Genomic DNA, 18,774 nt, shown 5'->3' with positions numbered 1-18,774 from the left:
TTTCCCATGATTGAAATGTCTAGAAGTAGGGGGTGTGTATTTAAGATGCACAAAGTACAAAGGAGATGTGAGAGGCAGGTTTTTTTTACATAGTGGTGGGGGCCTGGAATGTACTATCATGGGTGGTGGTGGAGGTAGATAGCATTGGACTCTTGGATAGGCACGTGAATATCCAGAGCAGGGAGGGATATGGTCAATGTGCAGGGAAGGAGGAGTCATTGGTTTAATTAGTTTGGCACAACATTGTAGGCCAAAGGGCCAATTCTGTGCTATATTGTTGTATGTTCATGAGTGGTTCACCAATTGCCATTATTTTTGATTGTTGAAACAATTGTGCATTGCATGTACAGTATTGGATAAAGTGGTAGTAAAGTTTTCAAAAAAAAAAGTCCTCCAAACATAACTAAAGTTAATTCACTATACATGTATAAATAGTTATTTCCGCTCCTTATTGTCATCAGTGACCTCTTCTGGCTGCGTAGGTAATTACAAGTTTGGTGCAGACTGAAATTTCATGGAATATTTCCATAGTATCAGTGGTGCCACTTGCTATCTAAGAGGATGGAAAGAAAATTGTTAATCAGGAGAAAAAATAAATGAATATTTTTACTTTTAAAAAAACCAAATCGGCAGTTTCAGAACTACACTTAGACTTTCCACTTCCTAGGGACATTATCCTTATTTCACAAATGCTGTATTACTCGGTTCTTGGCCTCAATTGGATTTCGTAACACTTCTCATTACATCCTAGGTTATCTTTTGGATCTTCTAATATCAGAGACCTTTTTGAGTTTAGCTTTTTGGCCAACTATGTAAAATGACGTGATGACCGTAGTGGTTCAAGAAGGTGACAGATCAGAACTTTCCCAAGGGCGGATTAGAATGGACTTGATCAACTAACTGGCTGCCTCCTTTACTCTAAATTTCAATAATTTTATGAGTTAAGGATGGCCAATAAGCCCTGGCCTTGTCAGCAGTGCCCACATCCCATATACAAAATACATTTTTTTAAATTAGAATTTAACTGACATTGGACACCTATTTAAAAAATCTGGAGGCTTAAGGTGCCCCAGGTTGGTCCAAAAATGAGGTTCAGCATTCATATCAGTGGATAGGAATAGAAGTGAAAGTTTTGAGCAGGTTTCAAGTACTTCACAATTTATTAAAATTGAATTAAATGTATTTGTTTCAACCATTCTAATTTTTAATTTGAAAGAATTTGTTACTGGTTTGTCATGTACCAAGGTACAGTGGAAAAACTGGTCTTGTATACTGTTCATACAGATCAATTCATTACACAGTGCATTGAGGTAGTACAAGGTAAAAACAATACAGAATAAAGTGTCACAGCTACAGGGAAGGGAAGTGCAGTGCAGGTAGACAACAAGGTGCAAGGTCAAACAAGGTAGATTGTGAGGTCAAGAGTCCAGCTCATCGTATAAGGGAATCGTTCAATAGTCTTATAACAGTGGGGTAGAAGCTGTCCTTGAGCCTCGTGGTATGTTCCCTCAGGCTCCTGTATCTTCTGCCTGATGGGAGAGGAGAGAAGAGAGAATGACCCGGGTAGGTGGGGTCTTTGTCTATACCTCTCACTGCCTTGGTGAAGCAGCCAGCATAATCAGAGTCTATAGAGGGAGGGGAGGCTGGTTTCCATGATGTGCTCGGCTGTGTCCACAACTCTCTGCAGTTTCTTGCAGTCCTGGGCATAGCTATTGCCATACCAAACCGTGATGCATCCAGATAGGATGCTTTCTATGGTGCATCAATTTTAAAAATTGGTGAGTGTCAAAGGGAACATGCCAAATTTATTTAACTTCCTGAGGAAGTACAGGCGCTAGTGAGCTTTCTTGGCAGTGGCATCTAGGTGGTTGGACCAGGACAGGCTATTATTGATGTTCACTCCTAGGAACTCGAAGCTCTCAACCCTCTTGACCTCAGTACCATAGATGTAGGTAGGTGCATGTATACTGCCCCCTTTCCTGAAGTCAATGACCAGCTCTTTTGTCTTGCTGACATTGAGGGCAAGGTTGTTGTCATGACACCATTCCACTAAGCTCTATCTCCTTCCTGTTCTCTGATTCTTTGTTATTTGAGATACGGCCTACTACGGTGGTATCATCTGCAAACTCATAGATGGAGTTAGAGCAGAATCTGGCCACACAGTCGTGTATAGGGAGTAGGGGGCTGAGGACGCAGCCTTGTGGGGCACCAGTGTTGAGACTAATCGTGCTGCCTATCCTCACTGATTGCGGTCTGTTGGTCAGAAAGTCAAGGATCCAGTAACGGAGGTGTTAAGTCCCAGGTCTCAGAGTTCGGAGATGAGTTTGTTTGGAATTATAGCATTGAAGATGGAGCTGTAGTCAATAAACAATAGTCTAATGTATGTGTCTTTACTGTCCAGATGCTCCAGAGATGAGTGTAGGGCCAGGAAGATGGTGTCCACTGTAGACCTGTTACAGCGGTAGGCAAATTGCAGTGGGTCTAGGTTGTCTGAGGCTGGAGTTAATGCATGCCATGACCAGCCTCTTTAAAGCTCTTCATGATGGTAGATGTCAGAGCCTCTGGTTAGTAGTCATTAAGGCATGTTACCTTGTTTTTGTTCAGTGCCTGGATGATAGTGGTCTTAAAACAGATGGGAACCTCAGATTGAAGCAGGGAGACGTTAAATATGTCTGCATATACCCTCACCAGCTGATCAGCACAAGATCTGAGCACTTGGCCAGGGACGCCACCTAGGCTAGATGCTTTCCTCGGGTTCACTCTGCAGAAGACTGATCTTGCGTCCTCTATGGTGATCAGGTTCAGTTGCATCAGAGGCTGTGAGGGTGGGTGGTGACACTCCATTTCCCTCCTTTCAGAACGCGTATAGAATGCATTAAGCTCATCAGGAAGGGATGCACTGTTGTTAACTATGCTGCCTGACTTCGTCTTGTAGCCGGTTACAGCATGTAAGCCCTGCCACAACTGACATCTGGTCTGGGACTCTATTGTGAACTGGGATTGTCTTTTGGCATTCCTGATAGCTTTCTGAAGGTCATATCTCGATTTCTTATAAAGGTCAGGGTCACCAGATTTGTGTGCAGCAGTTCTCGACTTCAGTAAGGAGTGGATCTCCTGGTTCATCCATGGTTTCTGGTTTGGGAACACCCGTATTGTCCTCTATGGTACACAGTCCTCAACACACTTGCTGATAAAGTCCGTGATGGTGGTGACATACTCATCAAGGCTGGCAGCTGAGTCTTGGAACATGACTCAGTCCACTGACTCAAAGCAGTCGATTAGAAGCTCATTTATTTCCTCAGACCAGCACTGCGTGACTCCCTGTACTGGATCCTCCCGTTTCAGTTTGTATGCAGGGAGGAGGATCACAGCCTGGTGGTCAGATTTACCAAAGTGAGGGCGAGGGGTGGCTTGGAAGGCATTTTTGGTTGTATAGCAATGGTCAAGGGTGTCAGGGCCCCTGGTGGGTCAGGAGACGTGCTGATAGTACTTTGGTAACACACTCTTGAGGTTGGTCTGGTTGAAGTCACCTGCAATAATGAAGAGGGCCTCAAGGTTGTTGACCACAGAGTATAGTTCATTGAGTGCAGGCTTCATGTCCATCTGGGAAGGGATGTAGACTGCCATCAGGATAGCTGAAGTGAACTCCCGTGGCAGGTAGCATGGTCGACACTTCACTGTTAGATATTCCAGGCTGAGTGAGCAGGAGCTCGCCAGGACCGTCACATCAGAGCACCACAAGTTATTGAATAAAAAACAGACCCCTCCACTTCTAACTTTGCTCGAGGACGCTGTGTGATCCATTCAGTGGATTGAGAAGCCTTCAGGTTGAATGGCACAGTCAGGTGAAGCAGGTGTAAGTCACGTTTTGATGAGATTGAAGCAGGTGTAAGCCATGTTTCGGTGAGAATGGCTTTTAACAGCTTGTTTAATTTTTAATAGTTTGTGAAGGTCAGAAATTCCCACAAACATTCCAGCTCTTTGATAGCTTTGACGGTCACAGGTTGTGGCCTAACCTGCCCTCAAAGCATTTTGGTAGGATTAGTCTGAAGTCCTGCACACCTCTGGGCTTCATCAATTTAGCTAGAACTAGTTTTGCTGAGAGGTTGCATTAAGATGGATTGAGTGAGCAAGTGAGTGGAATTTTTACTTTAACCTTTTTAAATAAGTGTCTGTTCATTACCTCAATGTTACCCCTGATTTTTTTTATACAAACTTTTCTCTTTAGGCAGAGTGAAAGAACTTAACATTTATCTCTTATCCAAAATGTCCATCGTCTCTAAGGATTGCAATGTTATCAGGTGGACAGTGTTATCAAATGATTGAGGAATAACTTGCATTTCAAAGAACAAATTTGAGGTCATTTGTCATGTCGTCTTGGGATGCCACTTAAGTGATTGAAAATGATTTTGTAAATATCCATCACAGGCACAATATCAATAGGAAGAACAAGGATATTATACAAAACTTCTCGTGTCTACTGTTTCATATCGCTGTGAAATGTGGACTCTAAAAGCTCAGGCTGAAGAACATTTGGAGGTGTTTGAGATGAAATGTAATTGTATGATCCTGCATGGAAAATAATTGAGTTTGTATAAATATAACTTAGCTCTACAGCTGGGGTAAAAAGATTCTGAAAACCAGCAAAGAAAAGAAATGTCAGCATTTCAGCCATGGAGTTGTATTGCAAAGAAAGAGGTCCTACCGCCCACTATGTTCATGCCACCCATTGTACCTACCAACAGCAGACTCTTTTGACCCACATTGGCTCCATAGTCTTTTGTACTTTGGCAATTTAAGTACTCGTCCAGATGCTTCCATCTGGACAAGTACTTGGAGGTAAATACTCTCACAACATTCATCTCTCCAAGCAGTACATTTTTCAGACTCCAACTGCCTTCTGTGCAGGGAGAAAATAAAATTGCCCTCAGATCCCCTCTAAACCTCCTACCTCTCATCTTAAATCTATGCCCTCTTGTCTTCAATACCCCTACCATGGGAAAAAGATTTTTACAATCCTACCCCATTGATTTCCCCCTCACAATTGTACGTGCCCCTATCAGGTCAACCTTCAGCCTCCTCTGCTCCTGGAAAATCAAACCCAGCCTATCCACTTTCTCCTTATAACCATAAAGCTCCAATCCAGGCAACAGCCTGGTGAATCTCCTCAGCACCCTCTCCAACACAGCCACATCCTTCCTAATGTGTGGTGACCAGAATTGCACACAATACTCCAGGTGTGGCCAAACCAATGTTTTATGAATGTGTAACATGGCATTTCCGCTTGTACATTCTATGCCAAGGCTGATGAAAGCGAGCACCCCATATGCCTCCTTCACCACCTTATCGACTTATGCTGCCATTTTCGGGGATCTACGGACTTGTACTCCAAGGTCTGTTTGTTCATTAACACTCCCTAGGGTCCTAACATGTTGTATGTCCTACCCTTGTTTGCCTTCCCAAAATGTATCATTTTTCCCTTGTCAGGATTAAATTGCATTTTTCATTGCTGTGCCCAACTTCCCAGCTGATCAATATCATGCTGTAGTGTTAAATAACCTTCCTATCTATAACAACAACAATCCTCATCTGCAAAGATGCCCTACCTTGTATGTTCATATCCAAGTTGTTAATCTGTATCATATCATCAAGGATCCCAGCACTGATCCTTGTGGTATACTACTGGTTACATACTTCCAATCAGAAAAGCAATCCTCCACCGCCACCACCTGGTCTCTAGCATCTTCTCAAAGAAAAATACTTTGAAGAGCAATTAAGGAGAAATGAGGAAGGTGCAAGCTGGTGCCTAGTTGGAAAATATTGGGCAGCGGACTGGAAGTATTTTACAGATCCCTGGGATAAGCATTATTTGTGGTTACCAAATGCAGAGGTATCCAGAACACTACTCTAACAATCAAGTTGGTAATATGTATAGTGAGATTATATAAAAATGAATTATTCCTCTTGTCCAAGGCAGTGTTTATCTCTTAATCAGCATCACGTAAACAGTTTGTGATCACTGTGTCATTGACATCTATTTGGAGATTTCTGCACATACATTGACTTTTCTGTTAGAACAGAGTATACTTCATAAAAGTGCTTGGTTTACTGAAAAGTACTTTGGGTTGTGAAAAGTGTATGATATGAATGCTTTTCTTTCCTACAATCTATCATCTATTGATAGCAAAAATGCATAAAGAAGCATTTATCTTGTTTGCTATTTATCTTGCTATGTGATAACTAGCTACTCCACTTGTAATGAAAGTGATTCGTTGGAAGTGATATGAATCTTAATGTAAATTTCCTCTTGTGGATAAATAACTTGAAGGATTATCAAGGTAGGCTCTGACAAGAGTCATGGCTCCAGTGTGAAATGAAGATTAAGGAAAGAAATCGCTGATAATAAGATAAGATAGAATAAAGTTGCAACTATCTCAACAGTTAAGTAAGTACAGATCTAATTTGAACAGAATGGTTGGGGAAATGAAAAAGGGACCAAATGCTGATCAATTCACATGTAGCAGTTCTCTTTCTTGTGGATCGTGAATTAAGGTCCAATCCTTTCAGTTTGGATTTTTTTCAGTAGAGGAAATGAGCTTGTTGAGTCCCTGAACAAAACTGAGCATAGTTTAACTGAAGGGCACCTTTACTGAATCTGAGATTGCCTATGTTGCACATTTCTAGGGTATAAACTTCATGGTTATTCTAAGAATGTCTTAGGATATGGTTGATGCCAAGAGTTGAAGCTTTATTTGTCTACCTTCAAAATGATCTGCTTGCACTTGATGTTTGACTTAGCCATATTTTTCTCTTTAATAGATTGACCCATATTTGCCGTATGAATTTAACTGTGAAGGAATGTTGCAGAGAGTCAGTGCTTTCATTGAAAATCAGGTAATTCTGTTTTTATCTTCCATTCATGTGCAATCTAGTAATACTGACTTTCAGGAGAATTCCTGCAAAACTACTGTTTAATCATAAGTCATTGTTTCTGTTTTGAGTTTAAAAATAGTTGCAATAAAAAATTAACCAGTAAAGGAACAGTGCTTGAGACAATTGCAGTATTTAATTATTTTTTATTTAATGGAATTAATATAGGAAAACAATTATCTTGTCATAAATTTCTGAAACTTGCATTATTTAGAACAATTTTAGGTTTCATTTATTACCTTTTCTACTAAAAAAAAAACTGGTTTTGGTTCAGCCAGCTGAATAAAGACTACATTTTCCAGGATGTGATCTATTGATTGAAAAAATGGTAAAATTTTGTTGTCAGATGTACCTTCCACTGTTCAAATGGTTAAATGAACTATCAGTCCAATTAACGCCTGTCTTAAAAGTCAGGTAAAAGCAGTGATTTTTAACAATACGCTTCAGGTCAAATTTATAAAAGCAATTGGAATTCAGTCTTGATTGCAGTTTACTGAATTTCTAAGTTTGTACAGTAAGGTTTTCATACAAAGTTCCCCTGTATATGGTACAGAACCTTTTATCCCTACTGCCCTAAACATTTGTGTTTGCTTATGATTTTTGCATTATTCACCTCCCCTTTCCAACTATTTCTTTTCCAATCTTTTCCATCAAAGATCTTTATCAATCATTATTCCCTCTGACTGAGCAGTTTCCCTTCCACTTTCTCTATTGCAACCATTAGTTTTAAACTGACACATCTGCAATTAATCCACCCTCAGGACAAGATCTGCAGAACCAATTAATTTTAATCAGGTAGTGTTTTAATCCATTTCTCTTAAACATCTGATTTTAAATGGATGGGGCACAGCAATAGATTGGAAGGAATAGATAATTTCTACCCGTCATTAACTTCTCTAGGTCTTTTTCTCAATGTATTTTTTATTCATGGAGTGTTGCTGGAAAAGCATTAATTGCCCATTCCTAATTGTCCTTGAACAGAGTAAATAGTTAAACCATTTCAGAGGCCAGTCTAAGTAAGGACAGGTTTCTGAAAGGACACCAATGAATCAGGTGGGTTTTTAATATTCTGGTGGTTGTTACTAATAGTTACTTAAATTCTTCAATAAAAATGAATTTTCATTCCCCAGATGATGTGATGTGAGGTATATCTTGTCACCTTTAGTTCAGGCTTCTGGATTGCAGGACCAGTAATTTAACCCCACGTACTCTGCTGCTGTGATATCGTTAAAACACTTTTTAGAAAAAATATAATAGAGTATTAAATCTAGCTTTAAAATTTCACCATGATCAACAGTGATCTAATCTGTTCCATTTCCTCTCCAAGTTGTCTCTTTACCTCTAATGTTTAGACAAATTTCTTTTGTCATGAGCTCTTTTTTCTGATGGTGGAGCCAATATTGTTTATTACATTGTAATACAGTAGATGTGGAGGGAAATTGATCATATTTGTATACAATTACATTATCTGCACCAGCAAATCTATTTCAGAGCTATGATTACACTTGATAATTTTCCATTGCAATGAATGGATTCTAAAACACCAGAAGTATTTCAATAGAACATGGGCACTTTTATATTGACTTCAATCATGATAAATAGAATATGAAAAAGGAAGGCCACATTCCTTTGCTAAAATAAACTCAATCATAACAACATTTTATTATTTTCACTCCTGTTATTATCTAAGGTAGGTTCCCCTAGTAATAAGGGGAAGCTTGCCAAGTTGTTGTTTGCTGTTTCAAACACTTTGCATGAATATTTGCTTGGTTTTCTGATCTTAAAATATAATTGTATGATCATGACATACATCTGTAATGAGAAGAAATGGCAACATTTGAAATGGTTGCCAGGTTATCACAGTCCAAAAGCTGCTGATTTTTTTTTTGTTAACGTGTAGTTAACTTGTTTTAAATCTGAAACTGACCCAGCTGGGATTACAGCCAGCAATTTTCTTTCTTAAATGTAGTACTTAAAAGCTAATAAATTACATTTGAGTTAAATATTCACTGCTATAAATAATATAGATTTTCTTTTGCTGAATGAATTAATTAAAGATGATATGGCTACTTTGTAATGGTCATAATAGTCAAATCAACATTACAGGATTTTTGCCATGGTCAAGTGATGTGGCCTCCTTTAAGTGCACTCCAAGTTAAAATTGCATCTCCCAAGCAGTCTTGTAAGCAGATCTGTCAAGAGAATAAGCTCATATGTGAACCATCCTTTTTTCAACATCTGAATAAAGACAGCGATTTGCAAAAGTAAGTATGTTTAACCTAATAAATGTGCAATAAATACAGTGCATTTCTTTACTGTCTTCCTGAATAAACCCAGTCACCAATAAATTCTTTTTAATTAACTTTTAACCAGTATTTATATAATAGAGATTATACACTATGTTCTATCTAGTGCTAATGATTTGTTAACCTTTTATGGAAAGCTTGTCTGTGTTACTAGAAAATAGCAAAAATTAACTATTCCAAATGTCAAAATTGATTTGCAATTTAAATGCATTTAAATTAATATCTATTTTGTTGTTACTTGCAGATATGGAATTGAATGCCAGTCATTTGAATCTTTAAGTGATATTGGTGTTCCAGCTTATGACGAAAACAAGAAGCGCTGTTTTTTCCAGAATGATTTGTTGCTTTTCAGCTGTGCAGGTTCAAATGAAAATTTTAAGAGAATCTGTCCATGCAGAGACTATATGAAGGGACAAGTTGCCTTATGTCAAGAATGCTTATAGCACTTGTTCATCCTTACACAGTAGTTTGAACAAAAAAGGGCTGGGTTATTAGGTCTTCATGACGGCCAAACATCGATTGTTAATTTTTGAAAGAGCCCTTCAAAAAAGACACGGGGGGGGAAATATTGTTTGACTCGAACATTGGTTCACTTGAAGAGAATAGATATTGACCTAGCCCAGGTGAACATTGTTAATTATGAAAAATTATCTACCCAATGGAAAGAACAAGTAATGTTTTTTAAAAAGGTTTCTCATTTATAAAAGTCATTTTTGACAAGGGTTGGTGTATAGATGTAAATGAAAGATGTACTACTAAATATTCTAAATTCAGAAAATAGTGTTATCAAGTATGAAAAGTTATGGTGAGCTAAATAAAATGTAATTAATGATGGATAATTGAGCATGCTGTAAGGAGCTGCTTAGTAAGTTTTGGCTTACTTTTAATTCAGGAGAAATAAAACAAAATCCCAACAGAATGGCTTAGTACCAGTTCAAAGTAATCCAACTGGAGTGTTTCAAAATAATCATACCAGATAAGAGAATCCTGATGGCCATTATTTCAGATGTCATTCCCTCTTAGTCATGGCCACTACTGTCAGTTATTTAAAGGACAATATGCTGATATTGCTGATAGTAATAACTTTAAAATATAGAATGCTAATTGTTTTAAATCATGCTTTAAGATTTGATTTAAGTATTTGAATGATTTTTAAACAAAACTGACCTGCTGGAATGAAACATGGAGAGAATTCCAGAAAGAGCATTGTTACATTGTGGTTATTACTTTTAGCTTTATTATACATCATTTAAGATGCTGGCAGTGCTTTCAACCAACTGATCCAAAGTGTTAACTGATCTTAAGTGGACATATTTCAGGCCACAAATACGTTGGCTAAATGGGCATTTTAAGTAGCAACCTGCTGTTTGAGAAATTGTTCCTATTGTAAATTGTACATAAACAGCCTGGTGTAAAATGTTTTTTTTAAAACTCCTATAATCATATCATGTTTACCATAAAAATGAAGTAGAATTTCATATTTGCACTTTCTTTTCGGGCTCAGGAGTATACATATTTTAGGCAGTGCATTTAAACCATTTTAGCCATACAAAAAATGAGTAACACATGTTCTTGTCACCAGATTGTTTTGGGTATGTTACAAAGCTTTAGTGCAATCACAATCATTTCTCTCAAATTATTTAATTAAATCAAAATGTTTGGTCAGATGATCTAGTCACATTTAACCCATTATCAAAAAGTGGAAGAGAGAATTATAGCTGAAATTTTAATCTGCAGCATTGCAAAAAATCATCTGGTTCTTTTCTCAGTTGACAGTAGTGATAGTGGTTGGAAATCATTGTTGACTAGAAGAGACTAACAAATTTCAGAACTGTTTACTGGTTATTGAAAATATAAAGATATTAGCCTATTGGTTGAGTTGTAGTGGTGCTGAAAAGATGGTTTAAGCTTTCAGAACATTTGATATACAATTTGCATATGTTCACTTTTACTTAATTCAACACAGATATGTACCCCTGATTATTAACCCTTATCTGAATGAAGTGTAATGAAGAATATGTAAATACAGAAATGATCAAAAATAAGTATGGCTTTTGGAAAATCAGTGACATAGAGTTAATCAACAGCAGCTAAACCTCATTAACAGCAGATTTATCCAAACAATTTTGCACATTTGTACATAAATTTTTTTTTAGGTACTCTAACTTGCTTTCTTTGCTTTGTTGTGCTTGTAAATATTAAATGTTTTCTGTGGCTATGGTGCCATGTAATGTATATTATGTGCCTTTTAAGGGTATTAAAGTTGCTTATCAACTTGTATAAAAATACTTAATGGCAGTCATAATTTAGATTGTGCATAGTGTTGTTAAGTGAGGAAATGGAAGAAAATGATTTTCCTGTATATTTTCGCAAATGGCATATATTGAAATGAGTTGTGCTTTGAAAGCTGTACTTGCAAGCATAGAAATTGTTTCCAGTTTTTGATCAGCAGGAAAAAAACTTTATTTTTCAATAAATCTTTTCTGTGAAGAGAATTTCTTCCACTGATGCGTACAATGTAATTTGTAAACATACAGAATACATTTTGAAACAACACTTGTTAGCTTAAGCTTAATAATAACTTCTGTATATTACAACTTAAAATTCCAAGCACAGTTCATGAACATATATTGTGCTGAATAGATTCTATTTAACTGTAGTATATTACAACTGTTTCCATTAAACTAGTAAGATGAGAACTCCAGCAAAGTGCAGACCAAATTAAATCCCAATTATTGTGCTCACAATATGCATTTATTTACACTAAATAAATACCCAATCTGGCCTTCCCTGAGGTTGGGAACTTAGTTTCACTGAACCCTCCAGGGCTATCTTGTGATGGTTCTGACTTGAACATTATCAAAAACTGAGGATTTCAATAGTATCCCAGAATGATACAGACACCTTTTAGAATTTTAAATGACAGCTAGAAAGAACAAAGGTGACTGTTCCCTGCTTTCACCTAACTCAAATCTTGATCAAAGTTTCTCTCAGAATAAAAAAAGAGCAAAAAATTACTCTGTGCCTTTCATTTTATATGTTGCCAGTATCAAAAGTTTTCATGTTAGTTTTTTTTTCTCCACTGAACATTACCACAGACTGTAGAGAAGTGGCAGCTTTGAAGTTGTGGTTTAATTTGCACCACTCTCTAGACTTCTTCTCTCTAGACCTTCTCTCTACCTCGAAAACCCCTCATTTGGAAAAAAAACTGCTTAAATAAACATTTAGTCATGCAGCTTAATGTTATTCCTTGGCTTTAAATCAATTTTTTGTGTTAAGTCAATTTGGGACACTTCCTAGCATTAGAATGCCATAGATAAGTTCTACAACTGTCAAATTATACTCCATTTATAGAAGCAACTCCTGCACATTAATTTGGTTCATCCTTTCAGTTGTACAGAATTTAAAATATTGCTTAATTTTTGGATAGTGTTTGGAGACCTAATTGAGATTTAAGGATCTAATCAACTTTTATTTGCATTATTTAAAGATTTTTTTTCTCTCTGAGCTCCCTTTGGGGGGGATAAAAGAGCACAATTTCAACTATTAATTAATTTTGGGTACTTAAATTACATGTAAAATATCTTAAAAGCCTAGTACAAAAACAGTATTTTAAAATTTGATTTCAAAAATGGTCTATTCTGTTTTATGTCTAGGACATATTTCCTAGAGCCTAGGCATAATTGCTCCTCTGAGTTTGATTTTAAAAAAAATTGATTTTTATATATATTAATTGTATGTAATGGTACTCTAAGTTATTGAGAAGGTTTTCTGGCTAATATTGGCTCAGGTCTATTAGTTAGCTTGTCTATTTATCTTTTTTTACAATCATTAAAATCTTATACCTAGACCATGTTGAAATAGTTTACCAGCTTAACAGCAATGCCAGAAGTTTAGCTTGCTAATATTTTTTCTCTGAAGTAGATGTATTACCCAGTATAATTGTGAAATGATTGACAGATAGCTGCTCCATGCTGTTCCACTAATTATCTGCATATTTTGTTAATCCTATTGGGGTTGGGGGAAATTTGTCATTATTGGGGCAGTTTTGTTCACCCTTTAACCCTGTGAAAGTCCAAATTTATCTTTTTTGATTTTAAACTATTCTGATAATGCTGTCAGTTTTTAAATTGTTGATTTCTTAAGTAGTGGAAATCACGTAACATTTTACTTGTATAAGAAAATGTTGAGTTTGGAATATTTTGCCACAGCAAGTAACTGAATTAAGGACTACTGTGCATTACAAAGGAAAAGTTAGATATTTTAGAAGTAAGAAGTTACAAGATTCTCAAGTAGGAATAATTTATAGCTTTGTTTAATCAAAGAGCTTGCGGATACAATTGTCAAATACATTGATTCCTTCACTTAAATTTCTGATTTTGATAAGCATTCCATATTGAATAAGAAATATTTTCCCATTATAGATTAGATCCCAGTTGAGGGTTTTGAGTAATTTATTCTAAGATCACCAACATCTTAAGACAACCAAATGGCTTAATGCCACTAGAAAGCAAAACTAAGAATGATGGAATTGATGCTAGAATTGATTCTAATTCAGCAAGCAGAATCTCATTTTTCAACCTAATTGTATAATGATGACCTAATTATTGTAGGAAAATGAGGCTTTTGTTATTTCCTAACACCACCACCTAGCATTCTTCATTTGAGTGCTATATTAATAATCATAGGAGCATTTTCAGGATCTCCAGTAGGTTGGATGTAACTGAGAGCAAGCTGCTAGAGGTTCACGTGCTTTAACAATTTGGAATTATAGATTATCTTTTGATTTTACTGTGCATCTTCAAATCTGGTATCAGTTGAGGAATTATAGTGAAATCATAGTTCAATATGTCAGGTTCTCTAATTTAGAATCATCTAATAACAGACTTAATCAAATTGTCCAGTTAAAAAGATTAAGAATCATTCTGGTGTGTGGAAGAGATGTCAGAATAAAACAAATAACTTCATTGTCAGCAATTATTAGAAGTGAAAATTGGACCCATTGCAACATTTTAGGTAAATGTGTTGAAATACTTAGTTCATGAAATTGCAAATATTTTCAAAAGTAATAATGAAAACCAATTAATGAGGCAAAAGTTTGGCACTGTATGCCTTGTGATGGAAGTGGATTCTATTCCCAGTTTACCTTTCTGGCAATATAGATTCTCAGTGATGTTTAGTCTCTTTAAATTTAATTGGCATCAAATTATTCAGTGAAATTAAATTTGTCAATGCTCAGCAAATTTTAACATTCTTACAGAAATGTGTTAATTATCTGTTATTAAAACCTTAAATGCATCTCTCATTTTGCCATAACAATTGGAATTTCAAATCTGAGGTTCTAATCAAAGCAACAGAAATCATACGAGTTACCTTTAACAGCTCTGTTGTATGCTGGAAGAAATATTAGGAAGGTGGTATGTGATAGGATTACTTTTAATTTTGTTAATAACACACTGAAAATGTGCCTTATGGGAAATAGTTGATGTAAATTTAATCCCTAATTGAATTTTGACTTGTGTATCCAAGGAAATCAAAGGAAAAAAGTTTTAATACATTTTTTTGGAACACAAACAGGAGCAGCACAGCTGGACTCCACATGGATATGAGCTGACCTGGGCTCCAATGTTCCTGATTTACTACCTGCAGGCCAAATCAGCAGAGGTGGGGTTGGGGTCAGTACCTCTTCCTGCCCCCCTCAACCAACACCATACCCCCATCTTCTGTGCCCTCTCCACCCATGTTTTGGACATGGGAATGAGATTCAACCCTCCAAATGGATAGAACCTCAGATGGTAGAATGGGCAATTGATGTGAGGTTTATTGGTCAAACAGCTGACAGTTATAGTCTACATTGTTTTTAAAGTCAATAACAATATGCTTGTTACTATTTAAATAGACAGGGCAAAGAACACCATCTTCAGCCTCAAATTTTAGTAGTCCACTATATTTAGCAAATGTGTTTATGCATTGAGGAAAGTGTTTTCTTGTGTCTCAAACTGGGCACAGGCAACTGCAGCATTTTTCCAGTTACTACTGTGATTTGGTTAACTTTAGTGATTCCTTCCAGGTCTTAATACCTCCCTTCCTGTGGAATTGAGCGTCACTATATGCTTTCGTCATGTCCATCATTCAAAGGTCTCGTAATTATGAGTTGCTTTAATTCGTGGGACTGTGTCAACCAGAAGCCTAGAAGAAAACAGAAAAGTTAAGTTGCACACCAATGTGATGTAATTGCCTGGATTTTTGATTTCCAATTCAGATAGAAATTTCACCCTGCTCAAAATCTTTCAAAGAAAGAAAGTTTTAGCAAATCAAATAAGCTAAGCCTTCTGCTGGTAGTTATGATGCAGTTGGTCAGTTTCCTCTAGCAAAACATTCTAGATTCCAATCCAACTTGACTTGTTTTAGCTTCAATCCATTAGTGAAGGAGGTTATACAATTGTAGGTGGTATTTTTTGGTTAACGCAATATACAAAGTGCATTTGCCACCACAGATAGACCAAAGATTGCATTGTACAATGTGAAGAAAATAATAAGGGAGGGACAGAGTTATGTAGACATGGTCCATCAGGAGGCAGTCACCCCCCCCCCCCCCCCCCTTAGAGCAGGTACATCTGAGGTTCAGGATGCAGATAGAATGGTGACTGTCAGGGGAGGGAAGAGGAAGAAGAAGGCAGAAGACAGAACAGGGAACCCCAGAGGCTTTTCTGAGTAACAGGTTTCCTGCCTTGGAAGCTGTTGAGGGGGATGACCTGCAGGGGCCTAGCTGCGGTAACCAGGCCTCTGGCACTGCGACTGGTACTGCTGCTCAGAAAGGAAGGGTGGGAAAGAAAGAGACATGCGGTAGTGATAGGGAACTCAATAGTCAGGGAAACAGATGAGGTTCTGTGGCAGTGAGCATGAATCCCAGATGGTATGTTGCCTCCCAGGTGCCAGGGTCCGGGATGTCACTGATCGGGTCCACAGGATTCTTGAGCGGGAGGGAAAGCAGCCAGAAGTTGTGGTCTATGTTGGCACCAATGACATAGGAAGGGGGATGAGGTCCTGAAGAGTGAGTTCAGGGAGCTAGGCAGAAGAATGAGGACCAGGACCTCAAGGGTAGCAATCTCGGGATTGCTGCTGGTGCCACGCGATAGTGAAGGCAGGAACAGGAGGAGGTGGCAGATAAATGCGTGGCTGAGAAGTTGGTGCAGGAGGGAGGGTTTTAGATTACTGGATCATTGGGATCTCTTCTCGGGAAGGTGGGACCTGTACAGAGGGGACGGGTTACACCTGAACCAGAAGGGGGCCAATATCCTTGCGGCTAGGTTTGCTAGGGTGGTTCGGGAGGGTTTAAACTAGTTTGTGAGGGGGAAGGGAACCGGAGGAGTAGGTCAGAGGAGGAAGGGGATGGGGAAAAGTTAGATCGAACAGGTAGAGAGGCTTTGGGGAAGGAGAAGCAGAATACAAGCTATAAAAGTAGTAAGGTAGATGGACTGAAGTGTGCTTACTTAAATGCAAGAAGTGTCAGGAATAAGGGAGATGGATAAGTATGGGGGACTATGATATTGTGGCTATTACTGAGAGGTGGCTGACATCAGGGCAGGAGTGGATATTGAATATTCCTGGTTTTCGGTGTTTTAAGAGGGATAGGGAAGGGGGGAGAAGAGGAGGAGGGGTGGCAATACTGGTCAGGGACACTGTTATGGCTGTGGAAAGGATGGATGTTGTAGAAGGATCATCTCTAGAGTCTGTATGGGTGGAAGTAAGGAACAAGAAAGGAGCAGTTACTCTACTAGGAGTATTCTATAGGCCCTCCGGTAGCAGTAGAGATATAGAGGAGCAGATTGGCAGGCAGTGTTTGGAGAGAAGCAAAAATAACAGGGTTGTTATAGTGGGAGACTTCAACTTCCCAAATATAGACTGGAACCTGCTTAGTGCCAAAGGTTTAGATGGGATGGAATTTGTTAAATGTGTCCAGGAGGGATTCCTGACGCAGTATGTTGACAGGCTGACTAGAGGGAATGCCATGCTAGATCTAGTTTTAGGAAATGAACCGGGACAGGTGAAGGATCTATTGGTGGGTGAGCATTTGGAGGACAGTGACCATTGCACCATAACCTTTAAAATTGTCATGGACAGGGACAGGTGCAGAGAGGACAAGAAGATATTTAATTGGGGAAGGATGAACTATGAGGCTATAAGGAGAGAACTTGGGAGTGTTAAGTGAGATGTCCTTTTTGAAGGGAAATGTACCATGGAGATGTGGTCGATGTTCAGGGATCTTATGCAGGATGTTAGGGATAAATATGTCCCGGTGAGGCAGAGAAGGAATGGCAGGGTGAAGGAACAGTGGGTGACGAGAGAGGTGGAACGACTAGTTAGGGAGAAGAAGGTAGCATACATAAGGTATAAGCAGCAAGGTTCAGACAGGGCCCGTGAGGAATATAGAGTAGCGAGGAAGGAACAAGAAGGCTGAGGAGAGCTAGAAGGGGACATGAAAAGGCGTTGGCTAGTAGGGTTAAGGAAAATCCCAAGGCCTTTTTCACGTATGTGAAGGGTAGGAGGATGGGTAGGGTAAAGGTAGGTCCGATAAAAGACAAAGGTGGGAGAATGTGCCTGGAGGCGGCGGAAGTGGGAGAAGTTCTCAATGAATACTTCTCTTCGGTATTCACCAAGGAGAGGGGTCTTGATGACGCGGAAGGGAGTGCTGGTAAGGGTAATGTTCTCGAGGTTGTAGATATCAAGAGAGAAGATGTGTTGAAGTTGTTAAATAATATCAAGACAGATAAGTCTCCGGAGCCTGACAGGATTTTCCCCAGGCTGCTTCGAGAGGCGAGGGAGGAGATTGTTGAACCGCTGGTAAGGATCTTTGAGACCTCGTTGTCCACGGGAATGGTGCCGGATGATTGGAGGGTGGCGAATATTGTCCCCTTGTTCAAAAAAGGTAGTAGGGATAGTCCAGGGAATTACAGATCGGTGAGCCTTACGTCTGTGGTGGGTAAGCTGTTAGAAAGGATTCTGAAGGATAGGATCTATGAACACCTGGAGAATCATGGACTGATTAGGGACAGCCAGCATAGCTTTGTGAAGGGAAGATCTTGCCTCACAAGCCTGATAAGAGTTCTTTGAGGAGGTTACGAGGGTAGTGCGGTGGATGTGGTCTATATGGATACCTCATGGTAGGCTTCTTCAGAAGGTCAGAGGCCAAGGGATCCAGGGAAGCTTGGCTGTGTGGATTAGGAATTGGCTTGCCTGTAGAAAGCAGAGGGTTGTGGTGGAAGGAGTGCCCTCGGATTGGAGGGCAGTGATTAGTGGTGTCCCGCAGGGATCGGTTCTGGGACCTCTACTTTTTGTGATATTTATAGATGACTTAGATGAGGGGGTGGAAGGCTGGGTTAGTAAGTTTGCGGACGACACTAAGATCGGCAGTGTTGTGGATAGTGTGGAGGGCTGTCGGAACTTACAGAGTGATATTGATAGGATGCAGAGCTGGGCTGACAAGTGGCAGATGGACTTCAGTCCAGAGAAGTGTGAGATGGTACACTCTGGAAGG

General features: G+C 38.7%; 2 protein-coding genes across 9 annotated transcripts in view; one reads left to right on the top strand and one right to left on the bottom strand.

The window, feature by feature from the left end:
• Window positions 1-11,734, top strand: part of mgat5 (alpha-1,6-mannosylglycoprotein 6-beta-N-acetylglucosaminyltransferase) — a 117,010-nt gene extending 105,276 nt beyond the window's left edge. For all 5 annotated transcript variants that reach the window (XM_052033299.1, XM_052033210.1, XM_052033372.1 and 2 more), the window contains 3 exons: window positions 6,820-6,894; window positions 9,037-9,194; window positions 9,481-11,734. In XM_052033299.1, coding sequence (XP_051889259.1) covers window positions 6,820-6,894; window positions 9,037-9,194; window positions 9,481-9,679 — 432 coding nt within the window. In that variant the 3' untranslated portion in view covers window positions 9,680-11,734. The remainder of the gene's footprint in view (window positions 1-6,819; window positions 6,895-9,036; window positions 9,195-9,480) is intronic.
• Window positions 11,735-11,914: 180 nt separating this feature from the next.
• Window positions 11,915-18,774, bottom strand: part of tmem163a (transmembrane protein 163a) — a 116,682-nt gene continuing 109,822 nt past the window's right edge. For all 4 annotated transcript variants that reach the window (XM_052034022.1, XM_052033933.1, XM_052033756.1 and 1 more), the window contains one exon: window positions 11,915-15,425. In XM_052034022.1, coding sequence (XP_051889982.1) covers window positions 15,365-15,425 — 61 coding nt within the window. In that variant the 3' untranslated portion in view covers window positions 11,915-15,364. The remainder of the gene's footprint in view (window positions 15,426-18,774) is intronic.

The sequence above is a fragment of the Pristis pectinata genome, chromosome 1 (assembly GCF_009764475.1).
Source record: "Pristis pectinata isolate sPriPec2 chromosome 1, sPriPec2.1.pri, whole genome shotgun sequence".
Lineage (NCBI taxonomy): Eukaryota > Metazoa > Chordata > Chondrichthyes > Rhinopristiformes > Pristidae > Pristis > Pristis pectinata.
The sequence above is the reverse complement of the archived record's forward strand: the minus strand, read 5'-3'. Positions and strand labels throughout refer to the sequence as shown.